The sequence below is a fragment of the Vicugna pacos genome, chromosome 19, assembly GCF_048564905.1.
Source record: "Vicugna pacos chromosome 19, VicPac4, whole genome shotgun sequence".
In the NCBI taxonomy this organism is placed as follows: Eukaryota; Metazoa; Chordata; class Mammalia; order Artiodactyla; family Camelidae; genus Vicugna; species Vicugna pacos.
The window spans coordinates 35,386,783-35,408,870 of record NC_133005.1 but is presented as its reverse complement, the minus strand read 5'-3'; the positions used below and the strand labels follow the sequence as shown (position 1 = coordinate 35,408,870).

General features: G+C 47.9%; 1 protein-coding gene across 4 annotated transcripts in view; it reads left to right on the top strand.

Moving 5' to 3' along the window:
* The window catches only part of SULF2 (sulfatase 2), a 109,860-nt gene that overhangs the window by 40,503 nt on the left and 47,269 nt on the right, over positions 1–22,088 (top strand). For all 4 annotated transcript variants that reach the window (XM_072944353.1, XM_072944352.1, XM_072944351.1 and 1 more), the window contains exon 3: positions 2,941–3,180. In XM_072944353.1, coding sequence (XP_072800454.1) covers positions 2,941–3,180 — 240 coding nt within the window. The remainder of the gene's footprint in view (positions 1–2,940; positions 3,181–22,088) is intronic.

Below are 22,088 nucleotides of genomic sequence, written 5' to 3'. Positions count from 1 at the left end.
GTAGGACAGTGAACAAAGCAGACCTAAGTCCCTGCCCCGTGGAGCTGTTCTGGTGGGAACAGCGGGTAACACACAAATGAGGGAACTGTCCGAGGGCAGTAAGTGCTGGGGGGGTGAAGGGAAGCGGGGTAGGAGGGGCGGCAGGTTCAGTGTGGGGCCAGGGACGTTACTGACATCTGATCAATAAGGAGGCTAGGAGGGTTCCCCCCCAACCCCCCGACACACACCGGCCGGGGAGGCCCAGGCCCAGGGCTCCGCCTGACCCTGTGGCTCGCTCACTCTGCAGGTTCCTGCGACTTCACACCAGCTGATGGAGGAGGCCCCAGAGAGCCCGCCTCCTCCATCCCCTGTGGAGGGAGACTTCACACCTGGTGGAAACCCTATAATTGCCACCAGTTACAGCTGGGACCCTTGGGGACTTCTCCAGAGGGTGTGTGACCTTGACAACAGATGTTCATGCAGTTCCGAGGCCTGACGATTCCTGTTCAAACACAAAGCTGGTTCTTTCCTCACCCACTGGGGGAGACCTCGGCCAGGAGGCTCAGGAAGCACTCCTGGTTCCCGGTGGGCGTCCGGTTTTCTCTTATAAAACCGCCTCGGCGCTGGGCTCGAAAGGGCAGAGTCTGCTCTCTTCCTTCAGTCATTCAGTGAGATTACAGGGCATCAGGTCTGTATTCCTGGGGCTAGGGGTGGACCAGCACCCTGGATCACCCAGAACGCTCAGTCCAGAAGCAGAGGCAGATCATAAACAAGTGAACTGGTAAAGGAGACTGTTTCCGAAGGAGAGAAACACGAAGAAGAAACATACTGGTGTGGTAGCAAGTGAGCAGGGTGGGGGCTCCTTCAGATGGCGAGGTCGGCCAGGCCTTGCGGAGGAGGCAACCTCTAAGTTAAGATGTGAATAATGCAAAGTCTCAGAAAGAGAGTCCCAGGCAAAGACAAGCACAAGTGCAAAGATCCTGGGGCAGGGATGAGCTTGGAACCCGTGAGAAACAATGAGGAAGCCTGTGGAGCCGGGCGAGCAGTGGGGAGAGAAGAGATGAGGTCAAAGAAACTCTGGAGGTGGGTTGGCGGGGAGGGCAGGTCTGGAAGAGTCTTTCAGGCCCCAGTAAGGAATTCGGGTTTTCTCCTGAGTGCAGCGGGAAGCTACTGGATGCTTTTAAGCAGTGAAGAGATACGATCTGTGTTTGCCTCAGGGAAACTCTGTTTCCTTCCTTGTCTGGCAAAAAAGATGGGATAAAAGAGCCACATAAATCTCCTTTTCATTCTTAGCCTTTAGGGACAGAGAGCTGAGGTGGGCCTGACGTGGTTTTCAGGGCTCTAGGGGGTAATTGGTGATTGGGATTGGCAGCTCTTCCGCAAGAGCCTCAAATGCCTGCTAGACCCTGTATTGGTTTCTTATTGCTGTCCTAACAAATTGCCACACACCGGGTGGTTTAAAACAACACAGATTTACTATCTCACAATTGTGGAGGCAGACGTCTGAAATCAAGGTGTCGGCAGGGCTCTTTCCTCCGAAGCCTCCAGGGGTGAATCCTTCTCTGCCCTTCCAGCTCGTGGGGGCCCAGAGAGTTCCTTGGCTTGTAGATACGTCCCTCCAATCTCTGCCTCCATCTTACAAGACCTGTCCCTCTGTGTGTGTGTGTGTGTCTCCTTCCTTCGGTCTCTTAGGACACTTGTCATTGAATTTAGGGCCCAACCAGGTAATCCAGAACCATCTCACCTCAAGATCCTTAAGTACATCTACAAAGACCCTTTGTCCGAATTAGGTCACATGCACAGGTGCCAGGGATTCGGTCAAGGACATGCCTTTGGTGGGTGGGCCATCATTCCATTGACAATAGACCCTAAGAACTCCAAGGAAAAGGAAAAAAAAGAGGCTGGCTGTAGAAGGAAAAGAAAAAGGATTTCCATTGGATATTTCCATTGAACCTACTAAATGTCTGGGTACCAGCCATGGTATACAATTACACATACATTCTTCACACATTTATTGAGTACCTACTGTGTGATACACACACAGTGGGAGGTGATAAGGATTCAGCACTGAGCAAGGCACATAGTCAGTCTTTGCCCTCCTGGAGTCCTGGCCAGAACAGAGTGTCAAGGCGCCTGCACACAGTAGGGTTTCCACACAAATTAGTTTGCTTTTCTCCCTGTGCTTTGCTCTGCTTACAGCTTCATTGAGAAGCAAGAATAGGCATGAATGAAATCCCCATACCTGGTGGCATATCATTAAGTCCTAACAACAAATTTGTGGTAAGAGCTCAAGGGAACTGGAAGCCAGAGTGATCCCAGAGGACAGAAGAGGTGCAGCTGGACTGGTGGGTTAGATGTGGGGGGAGGTGGGAAGTGGGTTTTAAGCTGGATAGAGGAGGTGGATAAAGGAGGTGAGCAAGCGTGGTTCACGGCTGATACAGAGCTTTTCAGCTGAGGTGGGCTGAGGGGGTGGCAGACTGGGTGATCATATTTCAATAAGAGTGAATAATTCTTGGGAAAGTTCCAAATAAAACAAACTATAATCTCCTCTCTGTTTACCTAGTGGTTGCTTTCCAAAAAAAAAAAAAAGAGCTTATATTAATACCCTGCAAAAGAAGATGTTCGTTTATATGCAAAACAGAGTTCCATACTCAGCTCAGGTAACTTACAGACAGGTTTTTACAGACTCTCTGACATGAACGCCTAGTGGAACTGGGGACCCCGGGTATTTCTTTATTGTGTAGGACCATCCCACACTGCGTTGCTGTCTGCTGCCCACAAATGCCAGTAGTGCCTCCCAGTGTGTCCTTAGAGAATTCCAAAATGCACACCCCTCCCCAGAGAGCGGTTGCCACCCAGTTGAGGACCACTCAGCACCTCTCTCTAACTGTTTGGTGCCCAACTGGCACACACTAGTCGGAAATCTGCCGGCCCGCATCTCACCTCCATTCGTGGTTGCAGGTTCTATGCAGGTGATGAACAAGACGAGGCGCATCATGGAGCAGGGCGGGGCGCACTTCATCAACGCCTTCGTGACCACGCCCATGTGCTGCCCCTCGCGCTCCTCCATCCTCACCGGGAAGTACGTCCACAACCACAACACCTACACCAACAACGAGAATTGCTCCTCGCCCTCCTGGCAGGCGCAGCACGAGAGCCGCACCTTTGCCGTGTACCTCAACAGCACGGGCTACCGGACAGGTGAGGGAGCCAGGCTGCGGCGGGCGGGCGCGCGCGCATGCGCGTGGGCTGGGCCCCTCCGGGAGTGGTACCCAGTGTCCCCACCTCGGACCACTGTCTCTCCGCGTGTGGTCCCTGTACTGCGGTGGATCCCTGTAGTGCGCGAGCAACTTTGTTTTCTTTTAAAAGTCGTGCGTTGACTTCTAGAAGCATTAGAAAAATACAGATTTATTTGCCTATAGAAGTAATAGAAAGTGACCTTTTCAGAGGAATTTGAGTCTTTTTTTAAAAAGTGAGTCCCTTTAAAATGTGAAATATCATACAGGGAAGTCATGAAGTTCCCGGGCAAGAGTGTGAGTCCTTTGTGAATTATGTTACTTAAGTCGTGGGGGACTACTTCATTGACCTGAGGCCATCAGCATGGAAGAAGCTTCCAGAAGAACATTGGGGTGGGGGGATGGGGATTAAAATTAGTGTGGAGGCTGGAAGGGAGCATATGTGGGGACTGTGTGACCACTCTGCAGATGGCGATGGACTGTGTGTCTATACTTGACCGTCTACACTACCCAGTGTGCTCCATTCCACCTCTCCTGCAGTCGTACCCTGCAGTGTGGCATCCTGGGTGGAGAGTGAGCAAGGCGTCCTGTCTTTATCTTGCAGTTGGTAACTTTGGTGGGATCTGAAGACTCACCTGCCAGGCTGGTTGCTCAAGGCAAAGGCACAATGGCAAACAGTCACTTATCTCCAGCAACATTGCAAAATCCTCCAAACTCAATTTAATTTGCTTTAATTTAGAAAAATAAACAAATGCTCCCCGCCTTGGGTAAGCAGCCAAGGCAGTTGTGAAATCAGATATTGTGGCCTGGGTGTTGTAAGCCGGGAAACTGTGTTCAAGTGACAAGGGGCTTGTGTAGGTGGGAGTGACATGAGAGAGGGACGGAGCCTCCCTCAGCTGGATTTGTGGCACTGAAGCCGCCCTGGGAGCTGGGCAGCTTCCCCTCACGTGCACGGTGTGGCTGGCCGTGGGCATGTTGGGGTGGGGAGCAAGCGGGGTAGGTGTGTCGCCTTGCAGATTCATTCCACCGCCAGAATCACCCAGCAAATGAGCTGATGAGAGAACTCCTGAAAGCCTCAATCCTATACACATAACCCTGTTGGTTCCTGGGTCTCTGCAGAAAGCCACTCATGTCAGAGTTACCAGAGGCCAGCACCTATATGGCTGCAGAGACCAGGGTATAGATGAGGGAAGCAGGACAGGGGAGCCTGCGGCAGACCAGAGGGCACCTATTGAAAGGGGCATCTGCTACTCAGGTCCAGGTAGTGGTAGCCATTTGTGCTCAGGGTTGTCAACTTCCAAGTACTTCTAATCTGATTTTTTTGGCAGAAATCTGATTTTTAAAAGTGTTGGCAAAACTCAGGTTTTTTTCTAATGTACACTATGGACCAAACAAAACATGGCTAAGGGCTGAGACCCGCATTTAGAACCTCTAGCTGAAAGGTCTTTGAAGAACAAGAGCTATGCACCCTGTACACTTTCCCTTTTTGCCCTGGTAGCTAGGAAGCTCAGATTTGAGTTTTACGTTAAGCTACTGCTTAAAGTGAACACCTTATTAGTTATGCTGGCTATTGTAGGTTGACTGAGAAAAATGACAGAAAACTAGAATGAATTCAAAACCCCTCTTAGATTAATTTGATTTGTGTGACACATTAGATTATATGATAACTTTTAGTCCCCCAAGGAACAATGGTCAACTGTCCTTCCAGGGTCCTTAGACACATTTAACCCTGAGCTCTCATGAGTGTCTAGGGCAGTTGGTCAAGTTGGATTTAAATTTGGTTGTGTGTGAGAGACCCAAGACAGCAGTGGTTTATTACTCTCAATTAAAAGTCCATGCTGCTTTGATGAGCCTGCCCCATGAATTGATCAGAGACTCAACCATTATCTTTCTTTTCTGTTTTAAGGCATAATTGACATAAAACATTTTATTAGTTTCAGATGTATAATATGATGAGTCATTATATGTATATATTGCAAAATGATAACCACATTAAGTCTACTTAACATCTGTCACCATACATAGTTACAAAAAGTGTATATGTGTGTGTGTGTTAAGAACTTTTAAGATCTACTCTCTCAACAACTTTCAAGTATACAGTACAGTGTTATCAACCATCGTCGCCATGTTGTACATTACATCCCCATGATGTATTTATTTCATAATTGGAAGTTAAACTTTTCATCCCCCTTCACTCATTTCACCTACCTACTACTCACCCACCTCTGGTAACCACCAATCTGTTCTGTATCTGTGAGCTCAATTTTTTTTTAGATTTCATATATAAGTGAAATAATATGGTAATTGTCTTTGATTTATTTCACTTAGCATAATACTCTCAAGGTCCATCCATGTTGCATGTGGCAAGATTTCTTCTTCACAGCTAAATAATATTCGTGTCTGTGTGTGTGTACCACATATTCTTCATTCATGCATCTATTGACACTTAGATTGCTTCCATATCTTAGCTTTTGTAAATAATGCTGCCATGAACATTGGGGTGCATGTATCTTTTCAAGTTAGTGTCTTCATTTTCTTTGGATAGATACTGAGAGGTGGAATTGCTGGATCAGCTCCATACTGTTTTCCATAATGGTGATACCAATTTACATTCCCACCCACAGTGAACTAAGGTTCCCTTTGCTCCAAATCCTCACCATCACTTGTTAGTCTTTGCGTTTTTGATACCCGGCATTCTAACAAGCATGGTATCTCATTGTGGTTTTGATTTGCATTTCCCTGATGACTAGTGGTGTGGAGCATCTTTTCATGTACCTGTTGACCATCTGTATGTCTTCTTTGGAAAAATGTCTAGTCAGATCCTCTGCCCATTTTTTAATTGGATTGTTTGGCTTTTTTCCTATTGAGTTCCATGAGTTGTTTATATATACATATTTTGGATATTAACCCCTTATCAGATCTGCAAATATTTTCTCTCATTTGGTAGGTTGTCTTTTCCTTTTGTTGTGCACAATGTTCCTCTGCTGTTCAGAAGCTTTTTAGTTTACTTCCTTTTGCTTTTATTGCATTTGTTTTTGGTGTCAGATCCAAAAATATCATTGCCAAGACCCATGTCAAATGATGTTCAAGTCTTTAATCCTTTTTGAGCTAATTTTTGTCTATATTGTAAGACAGTGGTTCAATTTAATTCTTTTGCATATGGCTGTCCAGTTTTCCCAGCTCCATTTATTAAAGAGACTGTCCCTTCCCCATCAAATATTCTTGGCTGTTCAGATTTCCTATTTCTTCATGGTTCAGTCTGGGTAGGTTGTATGTTTCTAGGAACTTAGCCACTTTTCTAGCTTGTCAAACTCATTGGCATATAATTGTTCATAGTAGTCTCATGGTTTTTTTGTATATCTGTGGTATCAGTTGTAACATCCCTTCTTTCATTTCTGTTTTTATTTATTTGAGTCCTCTATCTTTTTTCCTTGGTAAATCTAGTTAAAGGGTTATTAATTTTGTTTATTCTTCTAGAGAAGCAGTTCATAGTTTCATGGATCTTTCCATTTAGTCTCTATATTCTATTTATTTCTTTATTATGTTCTTCCCATTTACTAACTTTGGCATTTTTTGTTGTTGTTCTTTTTCTAGTTCCTCAAAGTGTAAAGTTTGGTTGTTTATTTGAGATTTTTCTTGATGTAGGCATTTATCACTATGAACGTCCCTCTTAGAACTTCTTTTGCTGCGTCCCGTGTGTTTTGGTGTGTTGTATTTCATTTTCACTTGTCTCAAGTTGTTTTTTTTTTTTTAATTTCTCTTTTGATTTCTTTGACCCATTGGTTGTTCAGTAGCATGTTGTTTAGTCTCCACATACTTGTGAATTTTCCAGTTTTCGGCTTGTAATTGATTTCTCATTTCACACCATTCTGGTTGAAAAAGATGTGTGATATGATTTCAGTTTTCTTAAATGTATTAAGACTTGTTTTGTGGCCTAACATATGATCAATCCTGGAGAATGTTTCATGTGCACTTGAAAAGAACGTGTATTCTGTTGCTTTTGGATGGAATGCTCTGTATATGTGTGTTCAGTCCATCTGATCTAATAGGCCTATGTTTCTTTATTGATTTTCTGTCTGGATGATTTATCCATTGATGAAAGTGGGGTATTAAAGCCCCCTGCTATTATTGTGTTGCTATCTGTTTCTCCTTTTGGGTCTATTAACATTTGTTTTATATGTTTTTGGAGCTCCCAAATTGATCAAAGACTCAATTGCTTTCTATTTCTCCTTACTTCCCATTGATGAGAAACAAGTCACATGACCACACATGATTGCAAAGGAGCCTGGGGAATGTAGTCTTTATTCTGGGTGGCCATTTGCCCAGCTAAAAATTCTATTACTATAGGAGAATAAGAAAATGGATACTGAGGGACGATTAAAGTCAAAACAACAATAATGGTTCTCAGTCATTTGTGTATGTGGTACCCTTTTGAATACAGAAGGTCAGCCTGAACTGTGCAAGACTAGAACCAGAAAAATGTTCCTTACGTGGACCAATGTATTTTTACATTATGTATGCTTTTAATGTGTTTAATTTTATCTTAAAAAACTAAAACTACAAAATTTAGAAAATAACCTTATTCTATGTTGTATCTGACAGTATTTAGCAAAGGTTAGGTTATAATGGTGACTAACAGGTTGATTCCTCAATCAAATGAATTGATGAAATGTCAGTTAGAGATGGAGGGTAATTTGTTCAACAAATTTAAATGATAGCGCACTGTGATATCCTTTATTTCACCTTCAATTTTCACAGCAAACTCATAAAGGATCATTTTTTGCAAAAGTATTTGAAGATTTGATCAGTTTTCCCCAGGACCTCTCTTAATCCTTTGACATCTGAAACTTCCCTGGGAAGTGCTGATTCCCTCATCATTTTCAGTGGTCTCTTGTACGGTTATCTCATAGATCAGATTATTGTTTGTCAGTGGATTCGCACATGCTTCAAGCTGTCCTCCAGCAGGACTTTAATTAATTTCACAAAACCTTGCCTCTTTTACAAGATTGGCAGTTTCATTTTGCCATCATCTTGCTTTGTGCTGCCCCATGTTTGCCGTAGAGATTGACAAAGGATGAAGGGAGAGGTGCTAGGTTTAAGCAGGATAAATACCAATTTGTTCACAGATATGTCTCTGTGTTGGCTTCCTCTCATTTTGGGACTTGGATCTCAAATATAAATACCCTTGAAAGGATAAATCGCATCCTCAGTTTTTACGAACTGTAGTCATCTTTTAGCACACTTCAGCTACCCTGACTGTGCTCACTTATACCCATGAGTCAAAGTTACAGAATTTGCAGAATGAGATGCCTCCAGCTCTTTGCAAAGCGGTTGAGAGCCAGGGCTCTGCCTGGGCTCGAATCTGGGCTGGACCACTTACTAACTGAGTGAATTTGAACAAGTTATTTAACCTCTATGTCTTGGTTACCTCAACTAAGGATAATAATGTTACTTAACTCACAGGGTTTTGTGAGGGTTAAATATGTTGGAACAGTGATACATCATAAGCACTTAAGAAACATTACTGATGATAAACAGCCTCACACCGCCCACCCCAGACCAGCATTCAGGTGAATGTCACAACACGTAGTGTCAAGTGATGAAAATAAGTTAGACCTAAAGGTGGCAGCGTGTGCTCAACCTCTCTGGTGATCAGTAAAATGCAAATGAAGCCATACTTAGAAATCCTGTCACAGCAAGTGGTGGTGAGGATGTGGGAAAACAGGAAGACAAGCCATGAACATGCGCATTGGCACCTTCGCTTTGAAGAGCAATTTGGCAGTTCTGGCAAAGCTGAAAACCTGCATCTCCTCCCACTCGCCAGGTCTCCTCTGGCTCTGCACCTCTCAGTTCTGAGGAGGTGATGTATGAGTTCTGCTTGAGCAAGGAGAGGATACTTCTTGGCAGTGCTCATAGTGGGTAGATGACCTTTAGATCCAAGCAACAGAAACCCCAACTCCCAAGGGGTTTTGGCAAGCTATGAATTTTTTTGCTCCCTAAACCAAAAAGACACAGGCGAACTTCAGACAGAGGCAGACGCTGTGGTTTGACATTGTCCCGATTTCATCATCAGGCTTGAGGTCTCCAGATGCTGGCTGGCACTGGCAGGGGCCGCACGCCTCTTCCTTTACATCATACCGGAGCACTCAGCAGGATGTTTCCCCAGGATGCCCGAGGGGCGAGCATCTTTTTGACTGGACCAGCTTGAATCACATGCCAACCCCTGGGCCAGTCACCGCAAATGGCAGACGGTGCGTGCCAATTAGCTTAGCCTCCGTCCCCTGTTTCTGGAGCAGCAGATGGAATCATTGCCCCCCCCCAACATCTGGGTCCCCCAAATCAAGAGCTGTTGGAAAAGATAAGGAGGAAGCATGCACTGCAGTGGCATTCACAAATTTCCACTGCCTTGCCTTGTGCAAAACGACAGCCACCACCAAAGGAAAAACACATCTCTGCCAGCCCTTTCTGATGGATTAGACAGGGGTGCCCATTTTCTTCTCGTTAGAGTAATAATGCTTTCTCATTCCACGCTGCCATCTGAATCTGGCAGTTCTGACGCTGTTTCCCCGCCCAGCTCCTGCCATCTGGTGCAGACTCTTGTAGAGATGGAAGTGCTGGTGGTGAGCCTCCCGCCCCTCTCCCTTCGTGTTCTAGAACGCGCCACAGGAGTCGGGGGGAGCACGCCCCTCATCACAAGCCCCAGCGGTGCCAGGGCTCCCAGTTGGAGCTGCTTTGAAATCTGGCCCCAAGCACCCCAATTATTTCCACTCTTCTCTTACAAAGCTGGGGAGGGGAGGTCAGCTGAGGACCTGGTCTTCTTGGCTGTCAACCTCTGGCAGCCACTGTCACTTGGGAGAGGGCGGGGCTCTGTGCCGAGACACCCGTAGTGGCAGGACGCCTGGGCTGTTGGTGGAGGCTGGGGCACCCCCCTGACGCAGGAGGGTGGAAAGGCACCTGCTGGGCATTTGGGCATCCCTGACAAAGATTCGCTACTGGTGTGTAAAGGTGTATGTGTGTGTGTCTTACTTTTTTCCCTAAAGTGGCTTCAGGACCACAAAGACATGAGGGCTGGTGCTCAGGCTGCCTTCCTCTGTTTTCCTGTGAAATCATCCGCACCCCTCCTCCCTCTGTCCACCCGCTCTGTTCTGACCTACCTGTAGCCTCTTGCCCTGAAACCCACATGCCAGCCTCCAGCTGTCTCCTCATCTCCCCTTGGATGTCCACCCCAACCCCGCCAGCATTTTGAACCTGACCCCATCCCTCCCCTCCCAGGTGGCTCTCACAGTCCTCCCTTGGCAGCTCAGTCACTCCACTCCTTCCTGTTTCTCAAACCATCCCCTAACTCCTGTCCGTTCCCAACTCCAGCTCTTGGCACCTACTCTTTCCTATTCTGGAGGCTTCTTCCCCTCCTATCTGCTTGGCCTTTTCTCACTTTCCTCAGACCTCTGTTCAAGCATCACCTCCTCAGGAAGCCTTCCTGGACTATTGCATCCAAAAGAGGCTCCCCTTCCCCGTTTATCCCCTCAGACTGCTTTCCTTAAGTCAGAGCCTCCATTACACTATTTGTCTGTTGGCTGTCCCACTGCCCGTGTTAATCACATCCCCTGCCTGCCCCTGGTCCTCCCTCCCCGTCTCTGCTGCATCCGCCTCCCTGGCCCTTTCCACCACTGATTATACATTTTGCCATTTATTTCCTTGGTCGTCTTATTTCTAAGTTGTCCAGTCCATGGAAGCGGGGATGTGTGGTCTGTCCACCCCAGGATTCCCGTGCCGGGAAGGGGGCCTGCCCCGTCGCAGGTGCTCAGTGGGTGGCTGCAGGCTGAGTGGATGAATCTCTATTCCAGCCAAAGCCGGCAGCCCCTCCCCCGCCGCCCTGGTCTTCTCTGGCCTCCTCTTCCCTCTCCGGTTTCTCTCCTCCCCACCCCTACTCCTGCCATCTCGGCTTCTCCTCCTCCCTCTCCTTGGCCCTTCTGCCTGCACACAGGAGAAAGGCCTTGGGTTCTTCCTGGGACGCTGCCTCCGGGCCGGGTGCAGCTGTCCCGCCTTCACAATGGCAGCCTTCTCTGGGCTTGGCCTTCCTCCTGCGTTTGCTGTCCGCTCCCTTCCTCTCCTCTGAGTGCACACACACAGCTCCCTTCTTCCCTCCCTCCAGCTGTCCCTCTCCGCCGCCCTGCCCGCCCCCTCTCCAGCCTGTGGTGGGACAGCAGAGCATCTGCCTTTGTCCCAGGAAGTAGGCGCACCTCAAGGAGCAGGGGGCCTTGTCCTCCCCGGACACCATGACCCCGCCTTCCCCACCGTGAAAGTCGGGCATCAGCGGGCAGGGCTGTAGCAGCCCCTCCCAGGGCCCAGGGCGTCCTTCCACATACACCCGCAAGCTAAGTTTCTTTAAACTCCAGAGTAATAGTCACTCTCTTTCTCCAGGACCTTCAGGCTCCAAAACAAGTGAAACACTGGTGCAGGAGTCCAGAGAATTAGGCTCTGCTTCTCACTCCTTTGTGACCTTGAGCTGAGACCCGCCCCCTCTGGGCCTCAGTTTCCCCAACCGTGCATCAGAGTTGCAACTGTGTTGGCTACCTGCTGCCTTTGCTGTGAGTCTATCCTCAGGGTCACGTGACCAGGGCCCTCAAAGTTGGGAGGAAGGCTTTCCTGGGGCCACAGGAGGAAAGAGGAAGCAGGTGATCATGCTTCTCCTCGACTTTTCAAAAACTGGGTATGAGGCTGGCGGGGCTGGATTTCTACCCTTTGGAGCACCCTCCATCCCAGCCCATTAGCTGGCATGTTAGTTTCCCATGGCTGCTGTAACAAAAGTGCCAGAAACTGGGTGGCTTAAAATAACAGCAGCGTGTTCTCTCACTGTTATGGAAGCCAGAGGCCCAAGGTCAAGTGTCGGCAGGGCCTTTCTCCTTCTAAAGACTCCTGGGGAGCATCCCTCCCTGCCTCTTTCAGCTTCCGGTGGCTGCCGGCAGTCCCTGGCGGTCCTTGGCTTATAGCTGCATCACTCCCATCTCTGCTTCCATGTTTGCGTGGCCACCTCCCTGTGTGTCCCTGTCTTCACATGGCCTTCTCCTCTCTGCGTGTCTGCTTCCAAATGTCCCTCTTCTGTGAGGACACCAGTCACCAGATGAGAGAACCCACCCTAATCCAGGATGGTCTTAACTTAATTACGTCCACGAAGACTGTACTTCCAAATAAATTTCACCGTCTAAAGTACCTGGGGTTAGAACTCGAACATTTATCTTGGGAGACACAGTCCAACCCACACCAGCTGGTGTCCTTCCCACACACCACCTTATTTCATCCTCAGGGATGCTCTAACCTCCATTAAGGCTGCAGTCTTGACTTTGAGCTGGAGCAAACCTTGCAGGCGACTGGGATGGTTGGAAACCAGCCACCTCCCCATCATCCCCCAGGCTGTGGTCCTAAGTCGGGGCAATGTAACCGCCCAGTCCATCGGCTCCATGATTGGCTTTGCTCACGGAGTCTCTGACTTCAGTGGGCTTTCAAGTGATCGTGGAAGTCAAAATAGAAGTGTGAGGAGGGATGTCTGTGGTAGGTGAATGTATAACCTTGTCTTCCTAGAGCCACCGGAGGCTGTGAGGAACTTTTCAGGATAAGTGTGACCTTTTGCAGGCCCCTCCCTGGCGCTCGCTGCAGTTCCCCTGAACTTTCTGGAAGAGTTTAGACTAGAGCCCAGTAGGGTAGCCACTAGCCACTGGGAGCTACTTAACCTTCAATTAGTTAAAAATATATCAGACTTCGAAAAATTGAGAAAAGATAGTGTATCGCCTGTGGTGGTGACATGCGAAGCTCTAACAGACTGAAAACAGAGCAAGACAGAACGCTGGCAACCCTCTGGATTGGGACTTATTTTGCATTTAGCGAGCCAGAGGAGAGACAGCCAAAGACAATTAGCAAACTCGGGGACTTACAAACTAAGCATCTTGCGGGAAGGCCCACAGGAGAGAAGAAGATGGACAGTGGCCATTATCACAAGTGGAGACTGTGGAAATAACGTTTACAGTGTGCTGTATTACTAAAATACGTGTGAATTTAAAACGCTGGCTCTTGATGGCTCTCGTATCTGAGTCATTCAGAGAGCAAGAACCTCTATCCTATAACTTTAAGAAAATATTTTTCCATTTAAGAAATTACTCTCTTAACTTACCTGTCTCCATTCCTGAAGTGTCAGTCATTTTCACACCATTGGAATATTCGTGTAAGTTAGTGTGTGGTTGTAATTCTGATCTTGAATAAGTAGGAATTATAAAGTTCAGTGTCAGTTAACCTTTTCGATAAAATTCGTCAATTTCTACAGTAAAATAATGTGCAGAAGTGAAGCATCAAAAAGGCCTCTAGACTAATGGACTTGTTAGAAGAGTGAGGAGTTACCGAATTAGAATCTGGATTTTATTGTAAGGGTCAGTTATGACTGCATGGGACTGAACGAATTGTCTGTCCGTTGGCGTGGCGTGCCGCAAATGCAGGGGGAGGTTAGCCAGTGTGGAGAAGAGAGTTCTCGCAGCTGGATTGGTTATACTTTTTTGACCTATGTGTTAGTCTGATGACTTCATTTTGGGGAGAGCCCTCCCACACGTGCTCACTAAGTGCCACTGTGTGCTTTTGAATAAAGGTCCTAGAGTTGGTGAGGTTACATGTGAAATTGTAAAATTTTGGTGAAACGTAGATTTTGTAGAGATGCGGATAATTCCTGCCTGAAAAAAAAGGTGAGCTAAATAAAGAGTTATAACTTACGATACTGCTAGACATCACTCGGCTTTGTAGCTATGCTAGCTACTAACATTGTCTATCAACAGTCAGTTTCTCAAATGCTCTTTGACTTTGTCTTATTATCTTACTAGTTCTAGTATTAGTTGAGTTCAGCAAAATATTTGACATCTAAAGAAAGAAAGAAATACATCAGATTTAAAGTTCCGTTTCTCAGTCACACCAGCGATGTTTCAAGCACCCCCGTTGGGACCCGTGGGTACCAGATGTGATGGTGCGGAGATAGAACGTTCCCATCATTGCTGAGTGTTTGTCTGGGCAGCCTTGGAATAGTGTCATTCAAGCAAAACCTTTTCGGAGGGATGCACAGACCTTTGGGCGTATGATGATTACAACAACGATTGTAGAAAATGCGGGGTTGTCTCTGCTGGGCTTTGACCACGCCCAGACCTCGTGGCGGCGGCGGGCACCTTCCACTTTCATCCTGCTTAATTCTCACACAAGCCTGGGAGGTAGGCATGCCCCCTTCTTATTCCTGTAGTGTCCCCCTCCCCCTCCGAGCATGGTAATCCAACTCTTGTACCTGCTTCTCAACCCTTCCCAGGCCATCCTGTGGCTGTGTCATGGGTCAGGGTCAGAGTCAGGGTCAGGACCGAGGGCAGCTTCACTGGAGCCCTGCATCCTGGGGACTGTGGGTCCCACCTGTCCACAGAGGTTCTTGTTCTCTGAGCATCCAGGACATCCCGTCCTTTGTCCAGCAGGTCACTTCCTTTCAGAACCCATCTGTGCTATTGTGGGGGAAGACCAGAGTAGAAGGAGAGAGGGCATTCAGCAGAGGAGGGGAACTGGGCACCCCACGCATCAGCCTCCAAAGGCCAAGGAGGGGTCTGCGCTCTGCTGTGTCTGTGCGAACCCGTTCTACTCAGGGAAGCCAAACTCTAATGTAGCGAGGGGCCCCAAAGGGAAGAGGGCAGCACCATATGGCCCAGCCAGACGTGCCCATTAGACAATGAATGGGCCCAAAGTTCCCAGATCTTCTGATTTGTTGGAAGTGCAATATCCAGATTTTTATTGAAATTTCCAAGCTTTCTAATGTGGATTATTCACTCTGCTTTTTAAAAAATAAATAAAAACACCAGGCAGGCTCAAAGCAAACATACTTGTGGGATGGATTCAGGCCATAGGCCACCATGTTTACAAACTCTTTTCTAACCTGGTAGTTCTCAAGGGAGCACGCCACCCCCTAGGGCTTAAAGTCTGTGAAGGCATTTCTGGTGGTTATAAAAGTGGGAGGATGCTGCAGGCTTTCTGGGGGCAGGGGCCAAGGAGCTTTGATGTCCTGCTCTGCGTGGGGGAGCCCCACTCAGCCCCCAGACTGCTTTGCATCCCACATGGCTTCTGATCCTTCTACCAGATCATCATGTGAGTGGATTGTTTTATGTGTGTTGTTATCTGAGCCTTGACCCTAAATCCATTTTATATATAAACACTGAAAGGTTTTTTTTCTTTTTTGGCACGGATTTAATACACTGAATTTTTCCAAGAACATAAGGATAAGTCAGTGGAGGGAATATTGAACTTGAATGCAGAACTTTTCCCCAGAATCATTCCTTATTGCTGCAGATCTCACTGACAGCAGGACCACCTGAAGTGGTTGACTTGCAGATGCCACGGGCCTGCCCAGTCTGCGCTCATAGCTGTCACACTGCCAGTTAACCCAGGTGCGGGCATCTGACTCCTCCATCCTGTCTTCTTGATGGATGCTCGAAAGTCACTGCTGAGATTTTTCTTTGCTATAAATTGCTGTCCTTTACTTTGTCTTGTGGATTGTAGTTAGAGCATGATACTGATTTTTTTGGAAACCGTGTACATGGGTAACTTTAGTTACCCCTAAATATCCCTGCAGGAGGATAAGGGAGCATCACAAAATCCTCGTCATAGAAATCAGGCATCAGCCTAATGGCGTGGAGAACAGCTCTTGGAAGGATCAGCTTGGTGTCAGATTCCTCTGAGGTGATAATTAAATATCCAGTGATTGACGTCTTCCCAGGCCTTGATCTAAAGGTCTCTTGTGAGTTTTCTCCCCCTCCTTTGTCCCTTCCTTCTGGACAAAAACATACTTTAAAAGGACTGAAAAGATGTTCAGGGACAGCTCGTCCTAATGTTGACCCAGCAGGCAGTAAAACCTGTCGCTGGTGCAGGGGAGCGCTCCATGCCTGGCTTTCCAAGTTTCCAGGAAATGGATGGGCCCTGGTCCTCATCTGCTGAAGCTGCGTGACCCTCCCAGGGAGTAAGTGGCTGAGGCCAACATTTAATTAGAGGCCCAAGCAGCTTGCCCTCCATGCCTCCAGCTCGGCAGCTCAGCCGGGCCCTCGGGGACATCTGCAGCCCCGCCTTCCTGTAATGCCCAAAACGGGGAGGCAGAGCACAGGGGCTTGTGAAGGGACATGCCAGCCGCCATCCTCAGCCTTCCTTCTGTGTATTTGCTTGCCCAGCTTCTCCCCAGCAATTAGCCACTCATCCTCCCCACCCAGCAGCTAGAGGAAGTTTTGAAAAATGGACATCTATCCATGTCACTCCCTGCTTATGACCCTCCACTGGCTGCCCACTGCTCTAAGAATAAACTCACAGCTCCCTGCCGAGGCTGCCAACGCCTTGCCTGGCCTCGGCCTACTCACCCCTCTGTCCATATCTCCTACCTCTCTCTCTTCCTTTCTAACAACACTCAGACCTCCTGGCCTCTTTGCAGTTCTTCAGACAGTCCCAGGTTGTACCTGCCTCAGGGCCTTTGCACTTACGATTGCCACCGCCTAGACCAGTGCTCACACAGCGTGTTCCTTCTCGTAACTCACCTTCCATCCCTAACATCCCTGCTGCTTCCCTGACCTCCCTGCATCAATGAGCCCTCCCTGCCCCATCCCCCTCTACTGCTTTTCCCTGCTTATGTTCTTCACATGACTTAAAATCTTGAAATGACCTCAGGTGTTTTGTCCGTTGTTACTGTTATTTTCATGGGAAAATAGAAATTCTTTTTCCTGATACATGCATGTGTTTTGAACAATAATGCAAAATGTGGATTATACACCACTTGTGACACGTGTATTTCAAGTATAATTTACATACGCAAACGTGCTGATGTCAGTGAACTATTCCCCAGGCTTTCATGGAGATCTGAGTAAAATGGAAAGATCAGATAATCCCCTGTTGGCTCCACATTGTATTCCTCTGTCTTACTACCAAAAGCACCATGAAAACGTGTGTCATGTCTTTGTGTGAAGTTGAGATGCGGCTTTCTGGGGCTTAACATAGCAATACGGGTGAAAAGTTTTGTATGTGCTTAAGGGAGTGAAAAAAATTTCTGATTTTTTTTTTCTCAGATCTAGGTAGGATTTGGGTTTTTTGGTTTTTTTTAAGTAAAGCAGAATAAGTCTGTACTGCCCAAGATTCTTGAAAGCTAGATCAGTATTAAAAGGTGCCTTGTGGATGCATTCCTGTTGAAAGAAACCAGATAGAATGAAATGTCCTCAAACTGACAATTGTTTATGACCTATATCTCGGGTATTTTGAACGTATTTCTTTCCTGTTTTGTTCACTGCTATGTCCCCAGATCCAAGAATAGTTCCTGGCAGGTATTGGGTACCCAATAAAAATTTGAAAGAATGGATGACTCTTGGGCCTTAAGCTTTTGAAGTCAGCAGAAAATGAAAACAAAATGGAATTTAGATTACTCTCTCACTTTTCCAGCCATAAGAAATATAATTGAAATTAGTTTGGGCAAATTTGGCTGAGTCCCAGTGCTGATTGTCATCAGAACCTTGTCGTTCTGCTTCTTGGATTTTCTTTCATTTGGTTTGGCTTTGTTCTTAGGAAGATTCGCCTTTGTGATGTTAAGACGGCCCCCACAGCTCCCATCTTACTGGGATAGTGACCCTGGCTCAGAGAGAGAGCCTCTTCCCAATGCTCTGGCAAAAGTTTCAGGGCAGGTTTTCATCGGCTCAGTTAGAGTCATGTGTTCCTCCCTTACCCAATCACAGAGGCCAAGGGAGATGGGCTACCCTGATTGGCCAGATCCAAATCATGTGCCCAGCCCGGGAGCTTGGAACTAGATACAGCCTCACCTTAACAAGTAAGACTGAGTGAGGGGAAATGTTGGTTTCCTCAGAAGCACAGTTACCAAAAGGCAGGAGAATTGATGCCGGACAGAAAAATAAAACAGATGTCTGCTACAGAAACCCAAATCCAGCTTCTCTCTCAAGGGGCAAGTGGAGAGAGGGCATTTCTCCCAGCCCCCAACTTTCGCTGCTTCCAGCCCAAGATGCCTCCTTCGTGCATAATCACGCCCCCGCCTTCCTCATTCATTTTCCCAGAGTTCTCAGTTCTGCCAGATCCCATCTCTGACGTCCAGAACTTTTACAGCATTGATTTATCATCGTGTGCAGCAATTTGCGTTTGGTGTCTTTTCAAAAACAGAAGAAAGAGATTCATGTAACCTTGCAAGCAGCCCAAAGTTAAAAAGATCCGGTTACAGACTATCAGAAATGCCCCAACCCTGAGAGCCTTGGGGCTCTGGGTTTATTTAATATATTTCTTCCCGGCCCTACTTCCCCAGCCAATTTGTCTGCCAAAAAAACAGAAGACTTCAGTCCTGTGGCATTTCGCATCCAATATTTATAGCGTTCTAGAGTTTGCAAAAGCACTTCCTTCTCATTTATCACTTGTTTCTCAGGAGACCCCAGCTCCACCCCCAGAAAGTTAGTGAGATTGTTCTCTTTGCCCAGACCAGGAGCTTCAAAAGCCAAATGACAGATGGGTTAGGTCTCACAGTTCACTGTCCTTCTGCCGGCAGCAGGGGTGGGATTGAAACTCGCCCTGGGCCAGCTCAGCTTGCATTCTGCACCCCTTGGGACTCCATTGGGGTCCTGCAAAGTGGCAGCCAACAGCCTGAGTTCACACTTCAACCGTAACTATGTTCTGCTCGAGTTACAAGGTGTTTTTTAAAATCTGGACCTTTCACCCGAAAATCCAGATTCCAAGCTTTTCTTTTAAAAAAAAAAAAAGGGGGGGTCATGATGATGATCTTGCCGATATTGTCAACATTCTTGAACGGTAGGGGTCAGCAGACCACAGCCCACAGGAATCTGTTGGCTGTTTTTGTAAATAAAGTTTTATTGGAACACAGCTGTGCCCATTCATGTATGCATTGTCCGTGGCTGCTTTCGCTCTACAGTGGCAGAGTTTACCATTGCCGCAGGGACCGTATGGCTGCAAAGCTGAAAATATTTTCAGTCTGACCCTTTGCAGAAAAAGTTTGCTGACCCATCCTAGGTGGCAACAGCCACCTGAATTTGTGTCGCAGATACCCCCAGTATTTTTAGAATATACGTACAGCTGAGGGCACATCACTCCACAAATAACACTCAGCATTAGGGATGTTAGATGCTTATTTCTCTCTCATTTGACAGTTTGGGCATCACAGCCCAGCAGTGATGTGGCACACACAGTGCTGGCACCCAGGCTCCTGTCACATTGCTCCACCATCCTGGGGGATGGTCCTTGTCCACAATGGCTCCCCGTGTCCGCATCCAGCCACCAGGCAAGATACAGGGGAGGCACACCCACTTCCGGTTGAGGGATAACCAGAACTCACACGCCACTCCCACCCACGTCTCCACCCAAAGTCGGGGCCACACCCAGCTGCAAGGGAGGCTGAGCCTGTAACCTCCGTTGTGGCAGCCTTGTACCCAGCTAGTGGTCCTGTTTCTGTGGAGAAGGAGCAGGTCCTGTTTCTGTGCTGGCTGACACAGCAGATTCCGTGGCCCAAATCTCCATTCAGCACACACCTCTCCTTCTCTTACTCTCAGTCCGTTTCATTCATTCGCAGAAGCACCTGAATCTTGTTGCATTTATGTGCCCCGTTATCAGTGATGTAGGTTCTCTTCCAGGGGAGAGGAGGAGAGGGAGCTGCTGAACTCCAGGCTCAGGGCAAAGGTTGCAGGCGTGGAATCGTACAGGATGTGTCCCCTGGTTACGTAAACTGGTGACTGGGAAATAATTGGACGGAATGTGCTCCCAGATCTAGCGCTGGGGCTGAGCAGCATCAAGCTGAATCGATAGCGCCGCGCTCCTGGAGACGCTTTCTCCATCTGGGTTCTCCTCCCACCCCACCTGCGCCTCCTTCCAAGTCTCCTAAGCTGGTGTCTTGTCGTCCTGACCTCTTACTCCAGAGCCCAGGACCTGGGCCCTCTGCGTGGCTATGCCCATTCCCCAGCTGGGAATTTGACCCCTTTTAGTGCCATGGGCGGCCCTCAGGCATCTGGTGAAGGCCATGGATCCTTTTCAGAATAATATTTTCAAGTTAAATGCATAGAAGAAAATACAAAGGAAGGCAGATACATCAAAACACATTCTCCAAAATACTCTCTAAGCCAGGATAGGTATGCGTCTTCACACATGGAGTAACGTGACGTAGTAGTTGTTTAGCTGATAACTGCCAGGTGTGATAACTGTGTGATTTTTTTTTGAAATAGTGATGCCTGTAGTGATATTTTGAGATGTCTGTGTTGACTGTAATGTGATTTTAAAGTACAGTGACTTAGGTTGGTGGCCAAGGCACTGTTACTATGATTTGATGTCTTCACCCGTAACTGAAGGCGATGCTAGTTAGAGGGTAATGAAAATAAATAAAGATATAGTTTTCTCACCCAGGTTCACAGACGTCCAATTAAGAACCCCTTCTGTAGACGATCTCACTCAGTCCTGCGGCGTTAGCTGCCGTCTAAATGCTTTCCCTGCACCTGGACCCACATCCCCAGCGGCCGCCCTGTCTCCACCTCATCTGTCTGGCACCTCAGGGTTAACATGTCTGACCTCGAGCTCTTCATCACCACCGCCTGCAGAGCCCGCCCCTCCCACAGTGCCCCCGTCCTGGGTGACGGCAGGTCTGTCCTCGATGCACAGGACAAAAGCCTTGGAATAACCTTGCCTTGCTTTCTTCCTACACCACATCTAATCCATCTGCAAATCCTGTTCGTTCCACCTTCAAGAACAGCCTGAAACCAGCCAACCCTTCTGCACCCACCTGGTTAGAACCATCCCATCAGTCTCTCTCCTGAATAAGGGAGACGGCCTCCAAGAGCCGCACTGTGGACTGTTCTCAACCCTAGACTGTAACTCCTGTGAGAGTACGATTTGGGGTTTGTTTCTCAATTAATTCTGTTTGGTTCAGTGGTGTCCTCAGTTCCTAGAACCGGGCCTGGTATGTAAGCCGTGCTCATCATCCCCGAAGCCCACGGCCGGGTGAATGCTGGAAGGATGGAGCACGGGGAAGTGACCTCGGTGTGGAATCTCTTCTGCCTAGAATTCTGGCATAAAGCACTGTGGAGGGTTAGTCTGAGCCAGTCAAGGAGCAGGGTCTCTCAGATAATGAGCAAATATCTGGGAAGGGTGAGGAAGTGGTCCTCACGGGTGTCCGAGGAAGATGCTTCCTTCAGATGGAAGAGCAAGGGCAAAGGTCCTGAGGCAGGAATGAGCTTCGGGGACTGGGAGGACAGGCAGAGACCACTGTAGCTGGAGCGGACTGAGCCAAGGCAAAGCAGGGAGATGAGCTCCAGGAGGGGACAGGAGACGGGTCACATGGGACGTTGTAGGACGTGACAGGGAGTCTGGGTCTAGTTCAGGTGTGACTCAGAGCCGCTGAAGGGTTTTGAGCAGAAATGGGGCTTCATCAGATTTGTGATTTAACAGAATCCCTCTGGCGACCGTGGAAGGCTGGACTGAGGTTGGAGGTTGGAGGGAGGAGACCCTAGGCGGCAGCTTGGACCAAGCCGGTCCCAGGGACATGTGGGAAGTGCTCAGTCCTGAGTCTGTTCTCTGAAAGTGGAGCTACTGTGATGTTGCAGCTGAAGACCCCTGTGGAGTGTGGGTTCTGAGCAGCTGGCGCTTCCTGGAATTCGGAGAGAATTCGAAAAGAGAAGCAGGTTTAGGGGAATCGATCAAGAGTCCAGTTTGAAATGCCTGTTTGGCGCCAAATGAACTGATCTGAAGGAAAAGATGAAATTTTGTTAACAGTCCAAGTGAGACATAAAAATGGCACAATGTTACCATCTCACTGGGAGGAGACGGGCAGACACATGAATACACTGCGACGGG